At 34.6% G+C, this 20813-nt stretch overlaps 3 protein-coding genes across 6 annotated transcripts; all 3 read right to left on the bottom strand.

Annotated features, from left to right (window-relative positions):
* Window positions 1–801: 801 nt before the first annotated feature.
* On the bottom strand, window positions 802–18150 carry LOC135845546 (uncharacterized). 4 transcript variants are annotated; one of them, XM_065364171.1, is made up of 3 exons: window positions 17907–18150; window positions 2839–3676; window positions 802–2661 (listed from the first exon to the last, which is right to left on the bottom strand). In XM_065364171.1, exons 2-3 carry the CDS (start codon window positions 3656–3658, stop codon window positions 938–940), a joined length of 2544 nt encoding a protein of 847 aa, XP_065220243.1. In that variant the 5' UTR covers window positions 3659–3676; window positions 17907–18150; the 3' UTR covers window positions 802–937. The 4 variants fall into 4 exon arrangements, with proteins under 4 accessions (XP_065220243.1, XP_065220242.1, XP_065220241.1 ...); XM_065364170.1 differs by lacking the exon at window positions 17907–18150 and adding an exon at window positions 3816–3975; XM_065364169.1 differs by lacking the exons at window positions 802–2661; window positions 2839–3676 and adding exons at window positions 14623–16758; window positions 16924–17782 and having other exon boundaries at window positions 17907–18120.
* On the bottom strand, window positions 8490–12017 carry LOC135845547 (uncharacterized). Its single transcript, XM_065364172.1, has 3 exons — window positions 11752–12017; window positions 10693–11614; window positions 8490–10487 (listed from the first exon to the last, which is right to left on the bottom strand). Exons 2-3 carry the CDS (start codon window positions 11594–11596, stop codon window positions 8590–8592), a joined length of 2802 nt encoding a protein of 933 aa, XP_065220244.1. The 5' UTR covers window positions 11597–11614; window positions 11752–12017; the 3' UTR covers window positions 8490–8589.
* Window positions 18151–18404: 254 nt separating the features above from the next.
* Window positions 18405–20473, bottom strand: LOC135845549 (E3 ubiquitin-protein ligase NRDP1-like). Its single transcript, XM_065364174.1, has 6 exons — window positions 20100–20473; window positions 19886–20028; window positions 19655–19811; window positions 19448–19579; window positions 19224–19379; window positions 18405–19144 (listed from the first exon to the last, which is right to left on the bottom strand). Exons 1-6 carry the CDS (start codon window positions 20187–20189, stop codon window positions 18875–18877), a joined length of 948 nt encoding a protein of 315 aa, XP_065220246.1. The 5' UTR covers window positions 20190–20473; the 3' UTR covers window positions 18405–18874.
* Between the last annotated feature and the right edge of the window lie 340 nt (window positions 20474–20813).

Consider the following 20813-nt stretch of genomic DNA (forward strand, 5'->3'; position numbering starts at 1 on the left):
TTTGCAAAAGAACACGATTTTAATAAGCACTTTTTTGAGAGTTTTATTTGGCAATTTTAACATAAGATCTGCTAGTTTGAACAGAATGAGAAACTTTTTTTGTTTTTTTTTTTTGCAAAAAGTGACAATTTTAAGTACATAATTTTTTAAACAAAAATCAGAGACTGTTCAGTTTGAAATCTCTGTATTGATATTTTTAAATTTCAACCTCTCGCAAAATTTTTAACCAGGTACTCAACAAAAAAGCACTTATCACTTGGAAGCTTGGACGAGCTGAGGAAGTAGTAGGTAATTTGTTTTTGGGAGAGCCAACAACTAAATAATAAACACTGTAAAATATACATACGTAGGTACCTAGTTCATTGAAAATGAAATCAAAGGATCATGACTTTATTATGCTTACCTAGAGCTCCAACACTTGAAAAATGAATACAGTCTTTGAAGATAACCTGAACAATTTCGTCAATTCATTAAAGAAACTCCTTCAAACACAAATAAAACCTCTTTAAAGAGAAATGAGCAAAAAGTCATCATTGTTCAAAGTTCCATCCCGTATCTCGAACATTTTTTGAAAATTGCTCAGTATGTAGGTAAGTAGATAAGAACGCATCATTCTTTTTTTCATTTTTTCAAAATCCATTTGCTTTTCATTCGATTTTCAAGCTCGAAAAAAATACCACAGATAGCAAGGAATTTTTCTCGTTTTTTGATACCTCGCCCATCCTTACTGATCAAGACTCAACACTTTGCCTTATTTACCACAATTTTCCAAACAGGCGAGATGAACAAATTACAATAGAGAAAGTTTTCAATCGAAAAGTATAATTAAATCAATATCTTCATAATTGTAAACAAGAAAGAGATGAATACCTATTTTATCATAAGCTTACATTAGACACATACCTACATTACATTAATCGGTGCGAACAGGCGGCGCCTACATATAGTATACTACATGTTCTAAGTGAATGGCAGAAATATAATCATAAGGGTCAATATCTTCTGAACCATTGGATATAAATTCATATTTCGGGAGTTTCATTTCCCAAGTTGGCTTTGGAAGATATGTTAAACTTTCAAACCAGGTTTTTGTTAAACTTTTAAACCAGGTTTGATTCGTTTCACTTTCAACCCAGGCTTGATCTGTTTCACATTCAACCCAGGTTTGATTTGTTTCACTTTCAACCCAGGCTTTTTTTGTTTCAGACCACACAATTGACGGACCTATTAGCTCCATACGTTTTTCGTTTTTACCACAACGTACCGGCTTCTTCGAAAATTTCATCCAACCATATAGTTCGATCGAATGTATCATCCAACGATTTAGTTCCATCGAATATTTCAATACCTGGCCATCAGTAAAACAACAGTAAACTTGACCACGACAATTCAGCAGAGTACACTTGGGATCCCAGACTCCTTTCAAACTCATGCTGCCATTCAATGAGACGAACATTTTCGAAGATAAATTATATACATTGAACACATGAACAGCGTAATCAGCATTCAACGATAACATGATGAATAAATTGTCATCCATTAAATTCGCAGTTATATTACAGGCATCTTTGTAACTTCGCTTTTCTGAATCAAATGAAAGACGCAATGTGGCAATTTGTTCCCGGTTGGCGTTCAAAACATAAATAGTAGACGTTTCCCGAGTCCATGCGACAAACGCAGGTATTTCTTCCGATTTTTTTTCATTGTTCTGAGGCATTTTTTCAGCAGAGGGAATCAACGAAGTAGAATTCAATGTTTTCCGTAATTCATTCCGAATTGATTTCTCCGAGCAATTATTCGAATCTGTAGGCAGTTCTATTTTATAATCATGGTACTTCGTAATACGATTGCGATTAATAGCAAGGGCGATTTTCGGTATCAGGTGATATCGATTCTTCACATCGTGGAAAACCCATTTCGAACACATGTCTAAAATTCTATGCGGGTCATTACAGCAATGAAACGATGACAAAAGTAAATCCTCCAACATATCGAAAGAAATGAAACAGAGAGGCAACGTATCGGCTGTAGCAGGTTCGCTGATAAGTTTTGAAAAAATTTCAGTAATATTCTTCTTTAACCACGATCTACAAATACTTTCATGAGCGATGAGAACTTTCGCACAAATTTCTTCGATATTCGTCTTCATCCAGGATACACATTCGGCGAGTAATTTTTCCATTTTCAAAGTATTGGCAGCTTTGAATACAGGAATTATCGTTTCAGATGTCACTTGTAATTCATTGAAATAGATGTATTCGAAGATTATGTCACATGTCGCTTGATCGACACCAAGAAGTGAATACTCGTTACTTTTAGTCTGTAGCAGAGTTGATGCTTCTGCAAATTGGGACTGCTTGGCGGAAAAAATTTCAGCAAAATAGCCAGACGCTGAATTCAACACGAATCGATGAAGTTTGTAAGCTTTTTCTCCAGTAGTCACAACGATATCGTGGAAACGATGGTTTTCTACAAGTGTTTTCAACTTTTTTCGTTCGTTTTCAGTAGAATAAATTGGAAATTGTTTTTCTACAGTAGTCACAACGATATCGTCGAAATCACAGTTTTGTAGAAGTGTTTTCAACGCTCTTATTGTTCTTTCTTCAGAATCAATCGGAACTTCTTTTTTTTCATCTTTCGGGTTCGGCGATTCTTGAGGAGCTGCAAAAAAGAAAATGAGTACAATTAAAAATTCCAATCTATAGTTTTTAAGCTTATACGTATAGGTAACTTCGTGATCAATTCATCAACATCTTACAACCAAAATAATGCGATATTCTCAACTCGAAACTAAAAATGAGATTATTTTCACTATTACATAAATTTAACTCCAAGTACCTGAATCTATTTCTCCATCGCAAATCAGAAGTTTGTAGAAAAGTTTCTTCGTCATTTCCGGATTCATTTCCTCGGCGATACCAGTAAACACAGTGTTGAAATCTTCATCCTTTATATGGATTACATGACGAAATCTTCGTTTGACAGCATTAACGAGCTTTGCGAAATGAGGAATTCTGCTTTGCAAATCGTGATGGATCCATTGTGAACAAATTTGACTCATGGTGTGCATATCTATATCCTTATCCTGATCTTTCTCCTTTACGGCGCATCTTTCGCTTATAATTATTCTGATAACATCGTCAAGCGGTAAACGTAAGAAATCTTCATTATGTTGGATTTTCACCAAATGAACAGATAGAGATTTGAAAACTGCCGGTAACAGGTACTGTAAATTCGGATTTTCTTGCACGAAGTAAAGTAATTTGAATATTTCAACATCTACGACGGAATTTTTTTCTATGAAACTTGCGTAAGTCTTCATATCGATCTCCATTTGCAAGTGTATCATGGCCATTAACAAAGCAACGTAATTGTCGTAGTTCAAGACAGATGTCAACGATTGTCCGTATATTATATCAACGATGGCAGAGAAGGTGTCGGAATCCATTACCGGTAGCTCTATCACACTGCGTTCTTTTTGGTCAGACTGCTCGTTGAATAATTTCTCAAAGAAGTCCGATTTCCAGGCCAGTTGTAATCGATCCAAACAATAAACGTCGGCATCCACTTTGACCATGAAATCGTAATATTGACTTCTCACCAAATTTTTGGGTTTTTGGCGATCAACCTGTACTTCTGTACTGTCTCCGGAACTCATGGTTTTTCAGGAACTTTCCTATAGAAAAAAATAAAAATAAATGATTTCAGTAGATGTGGTTCTCTATTCTGTAGCTTACTGTTTAGAGTATGATGTATGATTGATTGGTTCGACTCTTTCGGTGAGTACTATTAAAATTTAAAAGCGAAACACTTACCTACTCAATATTTCGAAAGAGAGAAATTCAAATTTCTTGAGCTGATACTAGCAAACTATACAATATTTTACACGACACACGAGTTTACAAGCGAGCCACAATATTATATTGTCATTGCATCTTGCATCATTTTATCTAAAATTCTAAAGCTCTTCAATACAACTTACATATATCCATTGAATTTTAAAGCTCTTAAATACAAGTATGGAAAAGGGTGAATTTTGGAATTTTTTTTGCAAAAAAACACATGTTATACATAGCACTTTCTTGAGAGTTTTCTGTTTTTGGGAATTTTGACATGACATTTGCTATGTATTCTGAGTAGAATGGGAAACTTTGTATTTTTTTAAAATCAAAATCAGGGACTGTTGGGTAATTCTTGATCTTGACTTGACAAAAGAGAAACTTTTTCAAATGTAAAGAAGTGAAAGAAGTGCCATTTCTCGCTAAGAAATGACACAAAAGAATTTTATTGCGATTTTTTCTGATTCTAAAATAGTAAGTAGGCACTTAAAAAGTGAGAGGACTGTTTAGCTGTTTTAGAATATTTTCAATTTTGCCAAAACACCATAAGGAAGCGAGAATTTATATCCTAATTTTGATTTTTAGCAACTTTGTAAAAAACGAGTTTTTGAGAATTTGAAATTTCCGCAGGCATCAAAGTCTCAGATCAGAAACCTGGTAAAGCTTTTTAGAAATCATTTCAAAAAAAAGCTAATTGTAAGCTTCTGACAAGTATTTTTAACAAAAATAAAGTAATACCTACTTATTACTTTGTGGAATTTTTTTGCAAAAAAAAGTGAAACTGAAACTACCTACCTATGTATTATTTTGTCTCTTTACAATTTTTGTAAGAAAAAAAACAAGAATTTTTAGTTCATTTTTTGGTGTGAATTCTTCGTTAAAAAACTGTGACTTTTTTGGTCGATGATTTTTTGGCCGAAAAAATGAGAATTTTAGGCAATTTTTGTCAAACAGCCAGAATCTAATTATCATTTCTATTTCTACCTACTTACATATTTCTTTTGAAAAAAAAAGGAATTTTTGGCAATCTTTACTAAAGACATCGAGATCTGATATTTTTGGCAAAAAGCGGGATTTTGAAAATTTAAGCAAAAGATGAAGCTTTTAAAGAATTTTTATTTCAACTGACAAGCAAAACTTGAATTTTTAGTCAAATTTTTGGTGCAGTTTTTGAATAAATAGTTGGGCTATTTTGCAAATTCTCGAGGAAAAATACAAAATTTTGGCAATTTTTACCATAATTAATAAGAATTTTTAATGAGATAATATCATAATTTTTGAAAAAAAGTGTGAATTTTGATTTTTTTCGCAAAAGAACATTAGTCCAGGAGAATTAGCATTCCATAGGGAAAAGTTGGATAACAAGCTGAATTTTGATATAGGCGGGTTTTTTGATACGCTGAACACGAATTTTGGGTGTCCGGATGTACGCTTCCCCCTTTTTTGTGGACCCTAAGCCCCCCAAATTTGGTTTTTGGCGTATTACTCCGAAAATATGCATTTTTGCGAAAAAATCCTTTTATAAATTTTGTTCTCCTCTAAATTCCACGTCGAATGAGGGGTCGGCGAAGTTTCCAACCCCAAGGACTCTCGGCCTTTTAACTAGGGGCCCCAACTTGTTGGAACCACCCCTAGGCGAAATCTCTCCCCTTCAAACTTCCCTCTGAGACGGGTCGGGGGCATGGTTTGCTGTCAGACAGGTACGCGTGAATAACGACTCCTGGAACGTGGCAGAGATCATGCCTTAGGCAACCGCCTAGGGGTTTGGGTCAGGGTGGACGATCCGTCTCACCTCCCCCCCCCCATTCCCCTTCCCGTCCCTCTTCTTAATCTTGGGGTGAAGGTATAGCTTTGCTTACTTAGACTTAGAATAGTTAATAATAGTTAATATTAGTATAACCTTAAGATTAAGATGGTTTTTTCTTTTTTAATAAATATAAACCTCGGCGCCTAGTGCGTCCGAGGTGTTAAACAAAAAAAAAGAAAAAAAAGGGGGGTAGGGCTAGAACCATTCAAAAAAGGGGGTTTCCTGAAAAATACATAAAGGCTATACTACAGGGGCCTAAGAAGGGTGAAATGGTCCCCAAAAGCGTCTGAGTTGATATTAACATGGAAGGCTGAAATTTTTCACGCAGAAGTTTCTCAATGGTATACCCATCTTCCATGCTAATATTAACTCAAACGCTTTTGGGGACCATTTCGCCCCTCTTAGACCCTTATAGCCTTTATGTATTTTTTATGAAATCCCCTTTTTTGAATGGTTCTAGCCCCACCCCCTTGGGGTTGGAAACTTCGCAGTTCGCTGACTCTTCATTCGACGCGGAATTTAGAGGAGAACAAAATTCATAAAAGGATTTTTTCGCAAAAATGCATATTTTCGGAGTAATAAGTATGCCAAAAACCAAATTTGGGGGCTTAGGATCCACAAAAAAGGGGGAAGCGTACACCGGATTCACCCGGACACCCAAAGTTCGTGTTCAGCGTATCAAAAAACCCCCATATACCAAAATTCAGCTTGTTATCAAACTTTTCCATATGACCCCATTTTTTGAGCTAATTCTCCTGGACTACATGATTTTTAGCACTTTTTTTGAGAGCTTTTGGCAATTTTAACATGAGACCTGCCATTTTCAGTAGAATGAGGAACTTTTTAGAATTTTTTTTTGAAAAAAAACGAGTTTTTGGCAATTTTAACTAAAGACGTTGGATCTGCTATTTTTGGCAAAAAACGAGACTTCGAAAATTTTAGCAAAAGATGAAGCTTTTTAGAAATTTTCATTTCAATTTTCAACTGACGAGCAAACCTTCTGATACCTACTTAATAGCTGAGAATTGTGTCATTCCAAGGTAAAAGGTCCCACTTTGGCAGATTTTCGAGATTTGAGTTATGACCACTGGGTGATAGGGGGAGACATTCCTGATCGAATGAGACCGAAACGAGCCCAATTCGTTGATATTTGCCGGAGCTACGGCGTTTTGAAGTCGCGTACCTGAAAAAGTAAGTTTTGAAAAAGACGCGTTTGAAAGTTTTGGAAACGTTTTTCACTACAATTTTGCGATAATGTGACGTAGAACGCTCCTTGATGTCTCATATGATAGATTTTTTGATGCTGAAAACGATGGTGATATTTAAAAAGAACAATACTCGACGGAAAATGTAGTTTAATGAAGAAACAACGTGAAAAAAATGAAAATTCTGGGGAAAAAATCGAAAATAGAAGTACAAAAATTATAAAAAAAGCATTTTTGAATTAAAAAAATATTTTTTGGCGTGAAATACAACTTGGAAAAAAATATAATCGAAAAAAAAATCTCAAAAATTTTTGACTGGTGCGGGGTTCGAACTGCCGACCTCCCGCTTCTCAGTCCGTCATCTATGCCACTCGGCTATCATCGCTACTAACTAAATCTGGTTCTTGAACGGCATACAAGTTGTCGAACACATCCACATGTATTCCCGTATACATATGTGTGTGCAGCCGCATAAAACCATGTTCATACACGCAAATAGGTGAAAAATGCATCGAAAAATGTACGCATCTTTCACTGTAAGGCTGTAGTTTACCCACTTCCCGTTAGTGGCGCTAGTTGAAAGTTTGGGAGGTGATATTAGAGATGACTAACGACCCAAAAATGACATTAACACAAAAGGTCCCACTTTGACCCAATCTGACTAAAATCCATTTTTCTCGAAAATCAGTAAATTTCAAAGTGGGACCTTTTACCTTGGAATGACACAATTATTCTTCACAAAAAAAAAACAAAAACAAAAAAGTGAGACTTTTTGGCAGTTATTCCATTTTTGTACATAAAAAAAGTGTTTATTTTGCAATTTTGACAAACAACAAGAATTTTCAGTCTTTGAAATTTTTGGTACGGTTTCGTATAAATAGTTACGCTCTTTTGCAAATTCTCAGGAAAAATATAAGATTTTGGCAATTTTAACCAACCATAATAAGAATATTTTAATGAGATAATTTTTGTAAAAAAAAGTGTGAATTTTGTAATTTTTTTTGCAAAAAAACACGATTTTTAACCCTTTATTGAGTGTTTTATTTGGCAATTCTAATATGAGATCTGCTATTTTGAGCAGAAGAAGAAACTTTTTGGATTTTTTTTGCAAAAAGTGACAGTTCTAAGTTTTTTTTGACCAAAAATCAGAGACTGTTGGGTAATTTTTGACGAAAGAAAAACTTATGAGTGATGAAAAATGATCTTTCTGTTTGAAATCTCTGTTTTAATATTTTTAAATTTCAACCTCTTGCAAAATTTTGAACGAATTACTCACCAAAAAAGCACGTATCACTTGGAGGCTTGGACGAGCTGAGGAAGTACATAGTAGGTGATTTGTTTTTGGGAGAGCCAACATCTAAATAATAAACACTGTAGACATACGTAGGTAGTTCATTAAACACAAATACCTCTTTAAAAAGAAATAGGCAAAAAGTCATCATTATTCAAAGTTCCATCCCGTATCTCGAAAATTTTTTGAAAATTGTTTGGTAGGTAGTAGGTAAGAACAAATACCACAGATAGCAAGGAATTTTTCTCGTTTTTTGATTACTCGCCCACCACACTGATCAAAACTCAACACTTCGCCTTATCTAACACAATTTTCCGAAAAGGTGAGATGAACAAATTACAATAGAGGAAGTTTAATCGAAAGGTATAATTAAATCAATATTTCCATAATCGTAAACAAAACAAAAATTAATATCTACTTTATCATAAAAGGTTACATTACATTACATTAATCGGTGCGAATACGGTGCCCATGAATAGCAGAAATATAGTCATAAGGACCGCGATTTTTCGAACCATCGGATAATTCAGATCCCAATCTTAATGGGAGTTCTTTCTTCAAGTCCCAGATTAGATTTGTTCGAGACCACTGATAAAGTTTGTTGAGGCACACGTGTAAAAGTTCGTTTCCAAACTGAACTACAGCGAAAGATTTCAAATGAGTCTGCGTGAGAATATTGTCCGTCATGGGAAACTCATGCCACTGTTTTGAATTTTGGTCAAATGTCATGTAGCACGATGGTAATATCACAGTAAGCATACTGCCATTAGTGATAGTGAAATTTACTATCATGTCAGACGGTGAAATACTCAGCACGTTATTACAAGTGTAAGTGAGATTTTTCATCATAGTAGATGGTGAAAACGACAAATGTGACAAAGGCAACCACGCATTTTGTTGAAAATTGAATTCGTCCACAACGTATTTGCATTCTGGTTTCGATAAATACAACCCCTCAGAACTAGCGTTAATACACAAATACAATCTGTACAACTTATCTCCATCACTTGTAAACCGTACTAGAGGAAGTGCTCGGTTTTCAGGGCTCGGCTTCTCCGAAATTATTATCCAACGATTCAATTCGATCGAATATTTCAATACGCGGCCATCTTCAATACAACAGAGAACTTGGCTGCGACAATTCAACAGCACGCATTTGGACCAATATCCTGTTATGCAACGATTCAATGAGATGAACTTTTTCGAAGATAAATTATATACATTAAACACGGGACGAGCATAATCAGCCGAAGAGAACATAATGAATAAATTGTCATCCACTAAAGTCGCGGCTATATTAAAGAAACCACAAATGTAACCTATTGGCTTTTCTGAACTAGGTAAAAGGCGCAACATGGCAATTTGTTCCATGTTGGCGTTCAAAACGTAAATAGTTGACGTTTCCCGGGTCCAGGCGATGAACACAGGCATTTCTTCCAACTTCTTTTCATTGTTCCGAGGCATTTTTTCAGCAGAGGGAATCAACGAAGTAAAATTCAATGTTTTCCATAATTCATTTCGAATTGATTTCTCCGAACAGTTGTTCGAATCTGTAGGCAGTTCTATTTTATAATCATGGTACTTCATAATGCGATTGCCATTAATAGCAAGGGCGATTTTCGGTATCAGGTGATATCGATTCTTCACATCGTGGAAAACCCATTTCGAACACATGTCTAGAATCCTATGCGGATCATCGCAGCAATGATCAGGCCATGACAGAAGTAATTCCTCCAATATATCGAAAGAAATGAAACAGAGAGGCATCGTATCGGCTGTAGCAGCTTCTCTGAGAAATTTCGAATTCGTCATCATCCACGATACACATTCAGCGAGTAATTTTTCCATTTTCAAAGTAGTGGCAGCTTTGAATACCGGAATTATCGTTTCAGATGTCAATTGCAATTCATCGAAATAGATGTATTCGACGATCATGTCACATGTCGCTTGATCAACACCGAGAAGTGAATACTCGTTACTTTTAATCTGTTGCAGAGTTGATGCTTCTGCGAATTGAGCGTCTATGTTGGACTGCTTGGCGGAAAAAATTTCAGCAAAATAGCCGGACGCTGAATTCAGCTTGAATCGATGAAGCTTGTAAGCTTTTTCTCCGGTAGTCACAACGATATCGTGGAAACGATGGTTTTCTAGAAGCGTTTTCAACTTTTTTCGTTCGTTTTCTTTATCAATCGGAACTTCTTTTTCTACAGCAGTCATAACGTTATCGTCGAAATCATAGTTTTGGGAACGATGGTTTTCTAGAAATGTTTTCAACTTTTTTCGTTTGTTTTCTTTAGAATCAATCGGAACTTCTTTTTTTTCATCTTTCGGCGATTCTTGAGGAGCTGCGAAAAAGAAAAGTAGTACAATTAATATCATTCAGAATTCCAATCCAACTTTCAAGCTTACGTAGGTAACTTCGTGATCAATTCATCAACATCTTTTACAACCAAAATAATGCGATATCCTCAACTTAGAACTAACAATGAGATTATTTTCACTATCAGCCTAATTGTATGTATTAGGTACCATAAATTAAACTGCAAGTACCTGATTCTATTTCTCCATCGCAAATGACAAGTTTGTAGAAAAGTTTCTTCGTCATTTCCGGATTCATTTCCTCAGCGATACCAGTTAGTACAGTGTTGAAATCGTCATCTTTTATATCGCTTACATGACAAATTCTTCGTTTGACAGCATTAACGAGCTTTGCGAAGTGAGGAAGTCTGCTTTGCAAATCGTGATGGATCCATTGTGAGCAAATTTGACTCATGGTAGGCATATCTATATCGTTATCCGAATATATTAACTTCTCCTTCATCCATTGTGGACACCCGGATGACCCGGACATAGTAGCCATATGCATCTCTATCTCCTTCTCCGCATACTTCTTTTTTAAGGCACAGCTATAACTTGTAATTATTCTGATAATATCGTCAAGCGGTAAACGTAAGAAATCTTCATTATGTTGGATTTTCACCAACTTAGCAGATAGAGATTTGAAAACTGCCGGTAACAAGTACTGCACATTCGGATTTTCCTGCAAGAAGTTGAGTAATTTGAATAGTTTAACATCTACGACGGAGTTTTTCTCAATGTAACTTGCGTAAGTTTCCATATCGATCTCCATTTGCAAGTGATTCATGGCCATTAACAAAGCAACGTAATTGTCGTGGTTCAAGACAGACGTCAACGATTGTCCGTATATTATATCAACGATGGCAGAGAAGGTTTTGGTATCCATTACCGGTAGCTCTATCAAACTGCATTCTTTTTGGTCAGACTGCTCGTTGAATAATTTCTCAAAGAATTCCGATTTCCAGGCCAGTTGTAATCGATCCAAACAATAAACGTCGGCATCCACTTTGACCATGACATCGTAAAATTGACTTCTCACCAAATTTTTGGGTTTTTGGTGATCAACCGGTACTTCTGAATTGTCTCCTGAACTCATGGTTCTTCAGGAACTTTCCTACGGAAAAATAAATGATTTTTCAGTGAATGCAGTCCTCTATCGTGTAGCTTAGAGCTTACTATCTAGTGTAGTATGCTAGGTTCGAGTTCGACTGTTTCGGTGAGTAATTTATAAATTATAAGTGAAACACTTACTTAATATTTCGAAAGCGAAAAATTCGATGTCTTGTTACTGGCAAACTATGCAATAATTTACAGGACACAGGACACAGGACACACAAGTATCACAAGCGGGCCACAATGTACGAATATGTATTTTATTATAAGTATAATGTCAATATCTATGTGATTGCATAATGCATTGCATCTTGCATCATTTTTTTGCATCAGTTTATTTGTTATCAGCTAGTTATCAGCCAGCAGCAGCAAGGGGTGGCTGCTGTTGAAGGGAAGGAAGGACCAAGGCTGCCAACCACTTCCTTCAAAAAACACTAAACCTTTTTTTCTGATTTTTCGACTCGCAAGTGGATCAGGAATTCAGGATTCAGGATGAGGGACAATAAAGAAAATTAAAAAACAATAATTTTTGGTCAATTTTTGAATTTGACAAAAAAAGGTTTTCATTTTTTGCATATTTTGCCTGGGACTGGAACCTGAGAAGTGAGACTATTTTACAACTTTCATGCCTATTAATTATTAGTGTATTCTGTATAATTTAAAAAAAACAAGACCTTTTTGGCATTTTTTGGGCAAAAAAAAATGAAAATAAAATTTTTGGTCATTTGTAGCAAAAATGGTTACAATTTTTGGATAAAAAGTGAGACGTTTTACTGTTGTTTTCGAATATTTTCAATTTTGCCAAAACTCCAAAAGAAAGTGTGAAAGTGAGAACCAATTTATATTCTTATTTCTTATAATTCTGATTTTTTGCAACTTGGTAAAAAACGAGATTTTGAAAATTTGAAATTTCTACTATACAGGCATCAAAGTCTCAGAGCCTCAGAAACATGGTAAAGCTTTTTAGAAATCATTACAAAAAAAAGCTAAGCTTCTGAAGTTCTGACACGTATTTTTAACAAAAAAAAGTAATACCTACATTACTTTGTGGCATTTTTTGCAAAGAGTAGTGAAACTATAATAACTATTTGACTCTTTACAATTTTTGTATGAAAAAAACAAGAATTTTTAGTTAATTTTTGGTGTGAATTCTTAGTTTAAAAACTTGGACTTCTTGGTCGATGATTTTTTGGCCGAAAAAATGAGAATTTTAGACAATTTTTGTCGAAAAGTAGGAATCTACTCGTAATTATCATTTCTATTTTTAGCTACATATTTTTTTTGAAAAAAAAACGAGTTTCTGGCAATCTTAACTAAAGAGGTCGAGATCTGATATTTTTGGCAAAAAGTGGGATTTTGAACATTTTAGCAAAATATGAAAAAAAAGTGAGACTTTTTGGCAGTTTCTTCATTTTTGTAAAAAAAAAGTGTGACTATTTTAGCAATTCTGACAAAAACCGAGAATTTTTAGTCAAATTTTTGGTGCAGTTTTTGAATAAATAGTTAGGCTGTTTTGCAAATTCTCTGGGAAAAATACAAAATTTTGACAATTTTTACCATGTACTTAATTAATAAGAATTTTTAATGAGAATTTTTGAAAAAAAGTGTGAATTTTGAATTTTTTCGCAAAAGAACAAGATTTTTAACATTTTTTTGAGAGCTTTTGGTAATTTTAACATGAGATCTGCCATTTTTGGTAGAATGAGGAATAACTTTTTAGAATTTTTTTTTGAAAAAGAAAACGAGTCTTTGGCAATTTTAACTAAAGACGTCGAGATCTGCTATTTTTGGCCGAGACTTTGAAAATTTCAGCAAAAGATGAAGCTTTTTAGAAATTTTCATTTCAATTTTCAACTGACGAGTAAACTTTCTGATAGGTACCAGGTACCTACTTAATAGCTGAGAATTATTCTTAACAAAAAACAAAAACAAAAAAGTGAGACTTTTTGGCAGTTTTATTCCATTTTTGTAAAAAAAAAGTGTGTTTATTCTGCAATTTTTTGACAAACAACAAGAATTTTCAGTCATTTTTGAAATTTTGGTACAGTTTTGTATAAATAGTTACGCTCTTTGCGAATTCTCAGGAAAAATATAAGATTTTGGCAATTTTCACCAACCATAATAAGAATATTTTAATGAGATGACTTTTGTAAAAAAAAGTGTGAATTTTGGAATTTTTTTTGAAAAAAAAAACGCCATCTTTAGCACTTTTTATTGAGTGTTTTATTTGGTGATTTTAACATGAGAACTGCTGTTTTGAGCAGAATGAAAAACTTTTTGGATTTTTTTGCAAAAAATGACAAGTTTAAGTAATTTTTTACCAAAAATTAAAGACTGTTGGGTAATTTTTGAGGAAAGAAAAACTTATGAGTGATGAAAAATGATCTTTCAGTTTGAAATCTCTGTTTTAATATTTTTAAATTTCAACCTATCGCAAAATTTTGAACGAATTACTCACCAAAACAGCACGTATCACTTGGAGGCTTGGATGAGCTGAGGAAGACAGTTAGGAAGTAGTAAGTAATTTGTTTTGTACGTTTACATAGGTCGATGCATCTACCTACTCAGTTCATTGAAAATGAAATCAAAGAATCATGAATTTATTATGCTTACCTAGAGCTCGAACACTTGAAAAATGAATACAGTCTTTGAAGATAACCAGAACCTGAACAATTTCGTCAATTCATTAAAAAAGAAATTTCGAACACAAATACCTCTTTAAACAGAAATGGGCAAAAAGACATTATGTTTGAACTTCCATCCCGTATCTCGAACATTTTTTGAAAATTGTTTAGCGGGTCTAGGTAGGTAAGAACGCGTTATTATTTTTTCCAAAATATATTTGCTTTTCATTCGATTTTCAAGCTTGAAAAAATAAAAAATACCGTAGCAATGAATTTTTCTCGTTTTTTGATACTATCGCCCACTTCACTGATCAAGACTCAACACTTTGCCTTACTAGCCACAATTTTCCGAAAAGGTGACATGAACAAATTACAACAGAAAAAGTTCAATCGAAAGGTATAATTAAATCAATAAGTATTTCCATAATTGTAAACAAGACAGAAATGAATATCTATTTTATTTTATCATAATAAGCTTACATTAGATAGATAGATACATTACATTAATCGGTACGAACACTGCGCTTATGAATGGCAGAAATGCAGTCATAAGGGCCACGATCTTCTGAATCATCGGATAATTCAGATCCCAGAATGGCGGAAATGCAATCATAAGGGCGACCATTTTCTGAACCATCGGATAACTCAGATTTCAATCTTAATGGGAGTTCTTTTTTCAAGTCCCAAGTTAGATTTCCTTCAGACCACTGATACAGCTTGTTGAGGCACACGTGTAAAAGTTCATTTTCAAACTGAACTACAGTGAAAGAGTTCGAATGAATCCGCGTAAGAATATTGTCCGTCATGGGAAACTCATTCCATTGTTTTGAATTTTGGTCAAATGTCATGTAGCATGATGGTAATAACACAGTAAGCATACTGCCATTGATGATAGTGAACTCTTTTACCGCTTTGGACAGTGTAAATGACAAATCTGACAAAGGCAACCACGCATTTTGTTGAAAATCGAATTCGTCCACAGTATATTCGTATTTTGAATTCGGGTGCGAAGGCCTAAACATCTGCTCATGATCAACTTCAGCATACAATCTGTACAACTTATCTCCGTCGCTTGTAAACAATACTCCCTCAACATATTTTTCGTTTTTATCCAAATGTATCGTCTTCCTCGTAAATTTAATACAATTCCTTAGTTCGGTCGAATGTATCATCCAACGATTTAGTTCGGTCGAATATTTCAATACCTGGCCAGTGTAATTAAAACAACAGTAAACTTGGCCGCGACAATTCAGCAGCGTGCATTCGTTATACCAAATTCCTCCAGGTTTTGCGCAGCTATTCAGTGAGATGAACTTTTTCGAAGATAAATTATATACATTGAACACAGGAACAGAATAATCAGCATTCAACGATAACATAATGAATAAATTGTCATCCATTAAAGTCGCAGTTATATAACAGGTATCATTGTAACTTCGCTTTTCTGAATCAAATGAAAGACGCAATGAGACAATTTGTTCCAAGTTGGCGTTCAAAACATAAATAGTAGACGTTTCCCGGGTCCATGCGACAAACACAGGTATTTCTTCCAATTTCTTTTCATTGCACTGGGGCATTTTTCCAACAGAGGGAATCAACGTAGTAGAATTCAAAGTTTTCCATAATTCATTTCGGATTGATTCCTCCGAGCAGTTGTTCGAATCTGTAGGCAGTTTTATTTTATATTCTTGGTACTTCGTAATGCGATTGCGATTAATAGCGAGGGCGATTTTCAGTATCAGGTGATATCGATTCTTTACATCGTGGAGAACCCATTTCGAACACATGTCTAAAATCTTATGCGGGTCATTACAGCAATGAAACGATGACAAAAGTAAATCCTCCAACATATCGAAAGAAATGTAACAGAGAGGCAACGTATCGGCTGTAGCAGGTTCGCTGATAAGTTTTGAAAAAATTTCAGCAATATTCTTCTGTACCCACGATCTACGAATACATTCATCAGCGATGAGAACCTTCGCACAAATTTCTTCGATATTCTTCTTCGTCTTCGTCCACGATAAACATTCGGCGAGTAATTTTTCCATTTTCAAAGTATTGGCAGCTTTGAATACAGGAATTATCGTTTCAGATGTCAATTGCAATTTATCGAAATAGATGTATTCGAAGATCATGTCACATGTCGCTTGATCAACACCGAGAAGTGAATACTCGTTACTTTTAATCTGTTGCAGAGTTGATGCTTTTGCAAATTGAGCGTCTACGCTGTACTGCTTGGCGGAAAAAATCTCAGCAAAATAGCTAGATGCTGAATTCAACATGAATCGATGAAGTTTGTAAGCTTTTTCTCCAGTAGTCACAACGATATCGTGGAAACGATGGTTTTCTACAAGTGTTTTCAACTTTTTTAGTTCGTTTTCTGTAGAATCAATCGGAACTTCTTTTCTTCGAGTAGTCATAACGTCATCGTCGGAATAATCGTCGGAATAATCGTCGAACTCATCGTCGAAATCAAACATATTCCTTTTTTTCCCTTTAGAATCAATCGATTTCTGAGGAGCTGCAAAAAAGAAAAAAGAGTACAATTAATATCATTCAGAATTCCAATCTAGCTTTTAAGCAGTCGTAGGTAACTTTTTGTAATCAATTCATCAATCTTACAACCAAAATAATGCGATATTCTCAACTCAAAACTAACAATGAGATTATTTTCACTATTACTCACCATAAATTAAACTCCAAGTACTCGAATCTATTTCTCCATGGCAAATCAAAAGTTTGTAGAAAACTTTCTTCGTCATTTCCGGATTCATTTCTTCGGCGATACCAGTTAATACAGTGTTGAAATCTTCATCCTTTATATCGGTTACACGACGAAATCTTCGTCTGACAGCATTCACGAGCTTTGCTAAGTGAGGAAGTCTGCTTTGCAAATCGTGATGGATCCATTGTGAGCAAATTTGACTCATGGTTGGCGTATCTATATCCTTATCCTTATCTTTCTCCTTTACGGCGCATCTTTCGCTTATAATTATTCTGATAATATCGTCAAGCGGTAAACGTAAGAAATCTTCATTATGTTGAATTTTCACCAAATGAACAGATAGAGATTTGAAAACTGCCGGTAACAAGCGCTGCAAATTCGGATTTTCCTGCACGAAGTTGAATAATTTGAATAGTTCAACATCTGTGGCGGAATTTTTCACAATGAACCTTGCGTAAGTTTCCATATCGATCTCCATTTGCAAGTGATTCATGGCCATTAATAAAGCAACGTAATTGTCGTGGTTCAAGACAGACGTCAACGATTGTCCATATATTATATCAACGATGGCAGAGAAGGTGTTGGTATCCATTACCGATAGCTCTATCGAACTGCATTCTTTTTGGTCAGACTGCTCGTTAAATAATTTCTCAAAGAAGTCCGATTTCCAGGCCAGTTGTAATCGATCCAAACAATAAACGTCGGCATCCACTTTGACCATTACATCGTAAAATTGACTTCTCACCACCTTTTCGGTTTTTTGGGGATCAACAGGTACTTCTGAATTGTCTCCGGAACTCATGGTTCTTCAGGAACTTTCCTACGGAAAAATGAATGATTTCAGTAAATAAATGTGGTCCTTTATCGTATAGCTTACTGTTCAGAGTATGATTGGGACGCTTTCGGTGAGTATGAGTAATTGAAAGTAAAAACACTTACCTTACTTGATATTTCGGAAGAGAAAAATTCAATTTCTTGTTACTAGCAAACTTGAAACTATGCAATATTTTACTAATTACTTATAAACGACACACGAGTTGAATTAGTATGCACATTCGCAAGCAGGCCACAATGTTATATTGTTATTGCATCACTTCATGTAATTGTAATGTTATGATTGTTATCGGCCAGCAATGGTGCCTGGCGGGTGGCGGCTCCAGGTTAGCAGGAAGGGATGAAAATAGGCAACAAGTTTCACAATTTACATGGAATGAAGTCAGTGGTTCTCAATATGGGTGCATATTTGAATATTTATTTCTCCAAAAATAAAGAAAGGCCTTGCTCGTGAGGCCTTTTTCTTTCAAAATTGCTCAAATTTTTGATGCAGATTATAAAACATGAAGCAAATAAAAATTTGGAATCGGAATACATCTCAAATCAAATAATTCCATCACAATTAAAACATATTTTTCACTTTCAGAGAAAAAAATAACGAAAAACACTTACAAATTGACAGATTTATTTCCTTCTCGTGTTTCAAAACATCATATCAACTTACTCCGAATTACATTGCAGAGAATCTGTATCAACATTACAATTACTCAACAGTAAAATAAATAAATAATTAAAAATAACTTAAAACAATAGCACAGCAATATGATTTAAAATAGTACGTAGCTTTCTGCTAACGAGTAATAGGTATAAAAGATAGTGAAAAGAAAAACTGAATAATCCTAGGTGGAAAATAAGCAATAACTTATCAAGCTACATACGAAATTAGAAAAGAGAAAAAAAATTCGACGTTGAGATACAAAATTATAAAATTACCACGTTGATACGTCCATCCTACCATCATAATACTGTACTCGTACCAACAACAAGAACTAAGACATTTATATTATGTTTCTTTATCATTAGCAAGGAAAAAAACAACCTACTAATGTATCGAGAAAAAAGAGAATCATACGTGCAATTATTCGACGCCATGAGCAAATATCATCACTAGTCCGGGTTCAGACATCATATCGTCTTCCAAAAAAGGATTGTCGACTTGTAACACAACTACAGCTTGTTTTCCAGGTATTCTTTTACAGATGTATTTCTCGTATTCGCGTCTTTTACTTTGACGCGTTTCTAGAGATGATAATCCAGCGGGCCAGTTTCGTTCGTGGCAGTTTTCCATTAATTCGACTAATATATGAGACGGGCATCCGCTTTCCATTAAAGCTACCTTGATTGCATTCTGCGATAATGTAATTACAAAATATAACATGAAACATTGGCTCGAATTGAACGGTGATTAGAAGAGTATTTTTACTGACCTGTAAATATTCATCTGGGGTGGATATCATTCCTCCCCAACGACATACTTTAGCTCGAGTTAATGAATTTGACCATTGAACGATTTCTTCTCTTTCTATTTCGTCGGCAATGGCACGTACCGACGAATTGGTCAATCGCATCACTTTCATATATTGCTAAAATTATACCGAGTAATTAATTATCATCAGACTGGCGCCATTTCCAACTATTGATGATTGTTTACCTTCAAGATTCCAGTCTCTCGTCGTAATTCGTTAATTAAAAACGTTTGTTCACTCATTTGATTTTGTAATTCGTTCAGTTTTTGTTTTTGTTTCTGAACTATACTTCTAAGTTCTTTAACGCAATTATGATCCTGAAAGCATACCCAAATTCAATCAGTAGTCCCTCTTGAGCCAATCATTTCGAACATTAAAAATTAAAACGTTACTTTAATTTCATCCTTTGGAACGACCGACCCGCATCCCTGTTCACAATGCACCAATTTTTTAGGATTATGTTCACATTCTGCTAAATGCGACTGAAGAGTATCAAGTTTGAAAACATCGTTACAGCCATGGAATTGATTTTCACATTTTATAGTTAACCTAAAACAGTAAAACAAGATTACAATAATGGCCAATCGAAACAAATGTTCTTTCAAGTTGAACCATTCCCTTACCTAGATAGTAAATTTTTTAAAATACGAGGAACTGGTCTTAATTGAATAGGAGTGATGGGTTGCCTGTCAACTGGGCAAACGGTTTGATGATTGAGCCATTCGTTAATACAACGTTTACAAAATGCATGTTCACAGGTAGGTGCCTGAAATCGAATTGTTTTTAAGAAACTGATTTATCAACAATGTACGAGATGATGATTTGGGGATGACATACTTGTAAAGGATCTTCTAAGACACCGGCACAAATTGGGCAGATTAACTCTTCGTCGACAGTACCACAAAACCTGCCGATATCGAATCCCATGATTCTTCGGCAATATTCGACAATAAATTGACCTACATATAGAATCTATTTTAAAAAACTCGAGTATCAAAGAGTGCAAACAATTGTGACATTGATGGTTCCAAACGCGATGGAAAAATTGATCGGTCGAATACCCGAATAGTAAAACAACCGCAGAAGAGGTTTATTAACACGCCGGAATTTAACTCGCACAAGAAAAAGAACTGTATAAATTAGAATTAATTAATTATTTTTTAGGTTCGCATTTATTTTCATTTCTTTTATTTTATTTTGCAAAAAATTTTTGATAATGAAAAATAAAAAGTAAATTTTTGGCTTTGAATGTTTCAATTTTAGCTCGAATTGATTGATTTTTTTGATAAGTTTTCGTTTCGACAGTTTTGTTGGATTCTTGTGAAAATTTTCAAAAAGCTAGAAAAATGAAAGTTCCGGAATAAAATGCAATTTAATCGCATAAACTACTTATTCATACGTTTATTGAAAAGAAAAACTATTGTTTTTTCGAAATTGTTTGCAGTTTGAAGGAAAAAAATGCTTAAAAAAATTTACGAACTCAAATTTTCCGAAAATTGGTAACACTTTTGCAAATCGATATTTTCTCTTTCGATATCGAAACGATAATCG

This window comes from Planococcus citri, chromosome 4, assembly GCF_950023065.1.
Source record: "Planococcus citri chromosome 4, ihPlaCitr1.1, whole genome shotgun sequence".
Taxonomy (NCBI): domain Eukaryota; kingdom Metazoa; phylum Arthropoda; class Insecta; order Hemiptera; family Pseudococcidae; genus Planococcus; species Planococcus citri.

What these genes read in the sequence shown, in the direction of transcription:
- LOC135845547 (XM_065364172.1), bottom strand. Translation starts at nt 11,596, where the DNA reads ATGAGTTCAGGAGACAATTCAGAAGTACCGGTTGATCACCAAAAACCC. An exon ending in CGATGGAGAAATAGAATCAG is followed by an intron (nt 10,488 to 10,692) that starts GTACTTGCAGTT and finishes TCTTTTTCGCAG; the next exon opens with CTCCTCAAGAATCGCCGAAA.
- LOC135845546 (XM_065364169.1), bottom strand. Translation starts at nt 17,764, where the DNA reads ATGAGTTCCGGAGACAATTCAGAAGTACCTGTTGATCCCCAAAAAACC. An exon ending in TACTTGGAGTTTAATTTATG is followed by an intron (nt 16,759 to 16,923) that starts GTGAGTAATAGT and finishes TCTTTTTTGCAG; the next exon opens with CTCCTCAGAAATCGATTGAT.
- LOC135845549 (XM_065364174.1), bottom strand. Translation starts at nt 20,189, where the DNA reads ATGGGATTCGATATCGGCAGGTTTTGTGGTACTGTCGACGAAGAGTTA. An exon ending in TTAAAAAATTTACTATCTAG is followed by an intron (nt 19,812 to 19,885) that starts GTAAGGGAATGG and finishes TTACTGTTTTAG; the next exon opens with GTTAACTATAAAATGTGAAA. An exon ending in GAGAGACTGGAATCTTGAAG is followed by an intron (nt 19,380 to 19,447) that starts GTAAACAATCAT and finishes GTATAATTTTAG; the next exon opens with CAATATATGAAAGTGATGCG.